At 37.0% G+C, this 6728-nt stretch overlaps 1 protein-coding gene across 1 annotated transcript in view; it reads right to left on the bottom strand.

The window, feature by feature from the left end:
• The window catches only part of LOC122091567 (kinesin-like protein KIN-12E), a 17790-nt gene extending 14106 nt beyond the window's left edge, over positions 1-3684 (bottom strand). Inside the window, exons 1-4 of the mRNA XM_042661579.1 lie at positions 3224-3684; positions 1704-1859; positions 1533-1616; positions 1128-1247 (exon numbers count right to left, since the gene is read on the bottom strand). Of these exons, the coding sequence (XP_042517513.1) occupies positions 1128-1247; positions 1533-1616; positions 1704-1859; positions 3224-3463 (600 nt within the window). The 5' untranslated portion in view covers positions 3464-3684. The remainder of the gene's footprint in view (positions 1-1127; positions 1248-1532; positions 1617-1703; positions 1860-3223) is intronic.
• Positions 3685-6728: the final 3044 nt, after the last annotated feature.

Here is a 6728-nt window from a genome sequence, read left to right as displayed (position 1 = left end):
AAATACTAAGAATTCAAGGTTTGTAGTTATCCCATAAATGTAAAATCCTTGTTCCCAACATTGATTTTCACTTTAATTAGAGAAATATGGCTGACAGCAACTTTAGAACAAAAACCCTTTAAAAAATCGTGTTTTTCTGAAAAATTACTCATCTTGGCCATTATATGACCATAGCGCACTGTATCGATACATACCGATACTCACCGATACGTATCGATGCTCACCGATACGTATCGATGCTCACCGATACGTACCGATATATATATCGATACTCACCGATACATGCCGATATATACCAATACGTATTGATCGATACATACCAATACTCACCAATACGTATCAATACATACCGAAACGTATATTTTATCTCAATTTTATATTTTTCATAGAGTCGTATCGAGGCATATCATATCGTATTGATGTGTATTGGTGGTGTATTGATGCATATCGGTATGTATTGTAGGGGATATATATCAATACGAAAGGATTTAAAAATTTTATGTATCGTATCGGTGTGTATCGTATCGGTCGGCTAAATTTAAGATATGTATCGGAGGGTATCGTATCGGTATCGGAGATACTTAAAACCATGATGAGAACATTTTTGCCAAATCCATTAGGTAAACACGACCAGCTAGCATTTTTTTTCCATGGCCCTTTTAGAACAGCAACTTTAAAAGCTTTGTAACAATAAACTACTGTGAATTTTGCAAAAGAAATTAGAATTTTCTCATCTAAAGGCTCTTTCTACTCAAATTGTTTACAATTGCTTCAGAACTATTGCGGGGAATTTTCTTTTAAAAGATAAATTTCAAATGATAATTTTAGGTTCCACACAGTTGGCAGTAGCAATTTTAAAGGTTTATTACACAACAACTGTACATTTTGCAAAGCTACTACACTTTTCTTATATATATTTTTTTTTTCATTAAAAAAAGAAGAAGAAGAAGAGAGAGAAGAAGAAGGACAAAATCTTAGTTTGATCATCAAGGAAATTGTAAAGCACGAATTCATTTCAGAGCAAGGACTCCTTTACTCTTTCCGACTGACAAAAGTATAAAGATTGTATTATTACCTTTAGGCTTTCAGCACATCCCAAAGAAAGGGGAAAGAAAAAAAACACTTGCCTTTTGGATCCTTGAAAATAGAGATTCATAGACTCTAGGTGTCATCCCACAATTAACACTATGTCTTCGAGTGCCACCCTCAATGTCTCCCAGCATCGTATGAGTTTTTCCACTACCAGTCTATAGAGAAACAATTTGAAGTTAGAGAAATGTGGAGGCAAATAATGACTGGACCCAAATCATACTAGTTGTGCACAGGCAGCTGAAACTAAACCATCCGTTCCATCCGATAGATTAACACCAAGGTCATATTATCAGGTTATTTACTCAAACCACTTCACTTTAATCATTAGCAAGACACAGAATATTTTACCAAACAATAGATAATAAACCCCTTCTGTATCGTAAAGCTAAAAAAAAGCCATATGAAAGAATGTAAAACATTAAAAGTCCTTGGACTCTTACTTGACCATATGCAAACATGCAACTGTTGTAGCCTCCCATACAATTGTCTACCATGGGCAATCCAGCCACTTTGAACAGCTTCTCCTGTTAAGTAACTTGAGAAAATTTCATTCTGGGGAAGAAGAGATCATGAAATAGCTACATAAACTTTGAAGAATAGTATGACAATACCTGGCTAACATTTTCGTCAGCAACAAGATCGAAGGTAAAACGAGACTCTGGAGGCCCAGTCCAGGTAACTGTTTGACAACTCTCCTGCCTGACACATTTGTTGTAGCCTTGGAGGGATATTTCAGCTTTGTTGAGCGGACGTATACGGATGATGACCTGCATATTACAAATGAAATCATGATAATGTTTTCTTTTCCTTTCCCTGCTTTTTCTTTTGATAATTCCAACACCCTGAATATTTCACAATGTTAAAGATGGAAGAGGAAGACTTGAATGAGAAACTTGAACGGTATGATAAATGCCATAGTCCAAGTTGATTATTAACAGAATATTCGCACTGCTTTTCTTGCCAGGAAAAATCAAAATAAAGTGGATAGTAGGAACCAAGACAGTAATTTTGTTATTGAAAAAGGCCACAAAAGAGATTAAGTAGATCAGCACCAACAGAACTGATGGACCATGAATAGCTGAGTATTCTGAGGCATAAAACTGAGTTGTACAAACACAAAGGTTTGCTATCATGAGCTCATGGAAAAAGGTGCAATAGCAAACGCAACTGTACCCAACACTTCGATTTTGTGACATTCATCAGTAAAAGGATCCATTCAGTTAGTACCAACTGCATTTTCTATTTCTACTTTGGAGTTTTGAAACCATTTTAGCACAGCATGTGCATTGACAATCATCTTCTGTTATTCAATCAGAAAGCTTGTTGGATTTGGCACAGCCAACAGATCTCGCTTTATTGCCCTGCAAATCCTTAAACAAACATTAGGCAAACTCCTAGAAAGAATTGATAAAATTGAGAACTTAGGGAGCTCCAGTCAGACAACCATCATTTTGGAGACCACATATACATACATAGATCAAGCAACTAACAGTAGGTAATTTCAGTTAGTAAATCAGTGAACCCTTAAAACCATAATTTCAAAACCTGGTTGCACAACAATGATTTGCATTGTGCGGCAGCTGCCAACATGTGAATTTATTATGTAATGCTTTAATATTGAAAACTTCCATTCAAAGGCCAATCGACAGGAATATTTTTAAAAACAATGAAAATACTTGGCCAATCAATGAGGCAGAACCTTATCCTATGTGTAAAGGTAGTAAAATTATTAATCACCGAAGATGTTATCCCCATGGAACCAACCTACACTGCTTAAGATTATCAGACCTAGATTAATGCTATTCCTTTATATCAACTTTGTTTGTCCCTTAAGTTGCCCTCTTAGGTAACTATTAACGCATAAGAAGCAGGATGTTTATCACTTACACTATCCATAAGCCTAACGGACTCTTCTAACGCAACTGTAGAAGCCAAAACGTATTCTTTCTAACATTATCGCCAGTCATGTCAAAGGCTCTCAAATCTTTCAAAAAATCAAGTCAAGATGAAAACTTGACACAACAACTCAACCTTAGTCATGGGATCTACTACATGGATCCTTTCCCTCCAATCAGCTCTAAAGATGAAAACTTGATACTTCAGATAAATTTTTTAGAAAGAAAGAATATACCTGCACGTTGTGATCCTTCCAAAAGAATGGATCTTCCTGAAACTCGAAGCTCTGATCGTTAACACCATGATCATCCCTTTCACAAATACTTCGGCTCACCGAAGACTGTAGCAAGAAATTGTTCTCTTTGGGTTGAGATCTAAACACAACCGGAGTACTCTGAACAGACTCCGAATCCGAGGGTTCTTGAAACCTAAACCGGCTCCTGATAGCGCTCGCTTGCTCTGAGAATATGGGCATTTCTTACTCGATTCAGATCGGCGGACACTCCAAACAAGTAGATTTAGGGTTGCAGATGAAATTAGGGAAAACACGATTAAATGTGGAAACTACGGAGAAAAAATTCTACGAGTTGATCTGCACTTCGCAGAGTGAGGACACAGAAATGGCGATGGAATGCTAAGAGGGGGCTTGTGATGATTGCGTTTTGGGTGGTAGTGGGGGTTGTGAAGAGGGGGGAAAAGATTGCTGTTTGAAAAAAAAGAGGAAAATGGATTTCGGATCGAAACGATCGGGCGGTCGAGAAAGATCTGGACAAACGGTCCGCCTGATCGCGAATTCAAAATTTTTAGACCGTTTTGGGTAGAGGCTTTTTGCTTATCTAAGACTCTTTAAAAATGAGGTGGACGATTGTTTCCTACCCTGGCAGTGAAGAAAAAGTTTCCTTCACCATTGGCTGCTTTTGACATTTCATAACAAAATCTGAGAAATCATGCAGGAGGACCGAGTTTCCCTAGGGCCACAATGCGGCATTAAGGCCATTTGGGGGAGAATGGATCATCTGCAATTACGTTCACCTAGGATAGTTGTTGGATCTTACATGTTAGTCCAATTGAACATACATATAGAGGATCCAAACTCCACCTTGAGGGGGTGAGGGGGATGTGAGATCTCTAACCCTAGGATCAGGCGATGAAGCGTGTGGGGTCCAGGGAAACATGCATGGTAGAGGCCAGATCCAACCATTCCAAATTTCCAGGCTAATTTAGGTTTAGGTTAGGCTAAGCCACTAAGGCCTAGGGAGCTTATCTTTACAGATATGCTAATTATATGGTAGGTGAAGGCCCTATATAATATACATCTATGATGTATGAGTATGAGCATGAGCGGTTAATATAACCTTGTAATTTTGTTTCTTTAAAAACTAACCAAATTGTCAAATGTAACCCTGTTTGAGTGATTTACCCACCACTAACCCAAGCAGAAATAGTGTACTAATCAAGTTGGCCCTAATAATGTCATCACCCCAGATTATAATTTTTAGACCTAATCACCATAAAACTTACATTAAATAAAAAAAAAAAAAAAAAAAAAAAAAAAAAAAAAAAAAGGACTTTGATACACAGTAAAGACAAGTTGAATGATCAACCTTTATCTGCCAAACGAAATTTTACTAGAATTGGAGCCGTATCCGAAATTCCGAATCAAGTTGGGAACTGAGACGGACTGATTCATTACTAAAATCCGATTTGAACTCAGTTTGAATTCAATCTCGTTCGTAGATGATTTGATCCAATTATGTAGTGTTTTAGAATTATTCCATTTTTTCCGAAAAATGTACAAAACTTTGCATAATTGTGGAGAAAATAAAATGAAAATGTGATTCAAACTATTTGCCCCTTTCCCTCATAGATTTATTATATATAATCGCATAGGCTCCTTCTGGTTGCAGTTGTAGGTGAAGGAAGGGAAAGGAAAGGAATAAAATCAATTTAAAAAAGAAAATGGAAATTAGTGTAATCACAATTCCGTAACTACCTGAAACTCTTACTAAATATTACAATTGAACTTTTCGAATGAAATTTCCTTCTTAAATCTAAGGAAATTTGTTATAAATATATTAAAATTTGAGAATCAAGTTTTCCCAAACACACGATTAAGAGAGAACAAGGGGTTCTAATGGTCTCCACAAGGTATGAGGAATAGTACAAGGGTATTATTGATCCTATATTGCAGGAGGCCGATAGACATTCATGGCCATTGATGGTTGTACTTCTTTTACACCGACGGTGCAAGAAAACTCACCAAAATTTAATGAGTTCATGATCTGTTCCATAATTTGCATAATTTGTATTCATTAGGACAAAGGGACAGATATGGTAACTTCAAATTCACATACTCCAAGATGTACTCCCATTGCTAGCCCAAACTAATGATCCATAAGCGATCCCTTTTTGTTAACCAAGGTGTCCGAGCCAACTTACGCACACCTCGACTAATCCTCAGGGAGATTAGCATAGCAACCCATTGCCATGATCTCCACTTAAATCGCAGATGCACAGATGGGGAATCGAACATGAGACCGTGTGCCTAATCCACACAATCTCCATTTCGCCCAACCATCTAGACAATCCATGAGTGGGTACAGAATAAATAAGAAAAAACACACACACACACACTCACACAATGCGTACGACAGGGTTCGATCCCACGACCTCTTCCCCTGGGTGCCAACTCTAGAAGCCGAAGCTACGACCACTAGGCTATCCTAGTGTTCGTATAAGCGATCCCCTTCTCTCTCTCTCTCTCTCTCTCTCTCTCATACATTACGAAAGGGGAGTTGCAACTGAAGTGTTGGGATCATAAGAGATGAAAGTATAGATTAGCTAAAAGGAGAATTGAATAAAATTTAAGGTGGGGGATGAAAGGAGAATGAGTAGTCAGATTCAATATCATGTTCCTGGAGAAAAATAGTAGTATATTTTGGAATAATGATGATAATTGTATAAATTTTTTTTTTTATATACCTAAATGTATCGTATGAGGGAAAAGAAAACAAAAATACATAAAATAATAGCTACTATCATCCTCCTTTAGACATGCGTCAAAGGAAGGACTCCAAGCAAGCGGGGACAACCCCCCCCCCCCTCCCGGCATTCAACAAAGATCAAAGACAAAACAAAACATAACTCAATTACATCTGTAATAAATCTTAAATCTTATGATTAAAATCTCCCTTAATGAAAGCAAAGAGATCATTAATGAAATCCGAATCCGAAGAAAGGAGAATAACTTTCTTCACTATTTGTTGCAAAAGCAGCCATATAATCAGCCTGCTATTTGACTTCCCTCCAAACATGTTTAATATCTATATGAACAAGCTAGCTACCTCTGCTAAAGAGATGATGTGACTCTTAAGAACTTGCACACACTCAAAGGTTCATCTTGCATTATTTATTTATTTATTTACTTCACCCTACTTTTCTATTTAGACCCTAATTATTACCCACTTTGTTTGGTATGATCCATGTAGCCGACCCCATTAAGTTGGGATAAGGATGAGTTTGTTATTGTTGTTAGCTTGCAAAGTGTAAAAGGTAAGAGTTTACCTTAGGGCAGCAGAAAAAATTAATTGGCTTTAAGTGGTTCAAAGAGAGTGGAAGAACTACAGATCACAATGGTAAACATTTCAGAACATGTCAGATATTCTCAGTTTTTTTTTTTCTCTTTAATGGTTTTCAAGAAATATGCACCTATTGCTTCATGGACAGCTAAACATATTCAG

This window comes from Macadamia integrifolia, chromosome 10 (genome assembly GCF_013358625.1).
Source record: "Macadamia integrifolia cultivar HAES 741 chromosome 10, SCU_Mint_v3, whole genome shotgun sequence".
Taxonomy (NCBI): Eukaryota; Viridiplantae; Streptophyta; class Magnoliopsida; order Proteales; family Proteaceae; genus Macadamia; species Macadamia integrifolia.
Note: the sequence above shows the minus strand (reverse complement) of the source record. Positions and strands in the feature narration are given on the sequence as shown.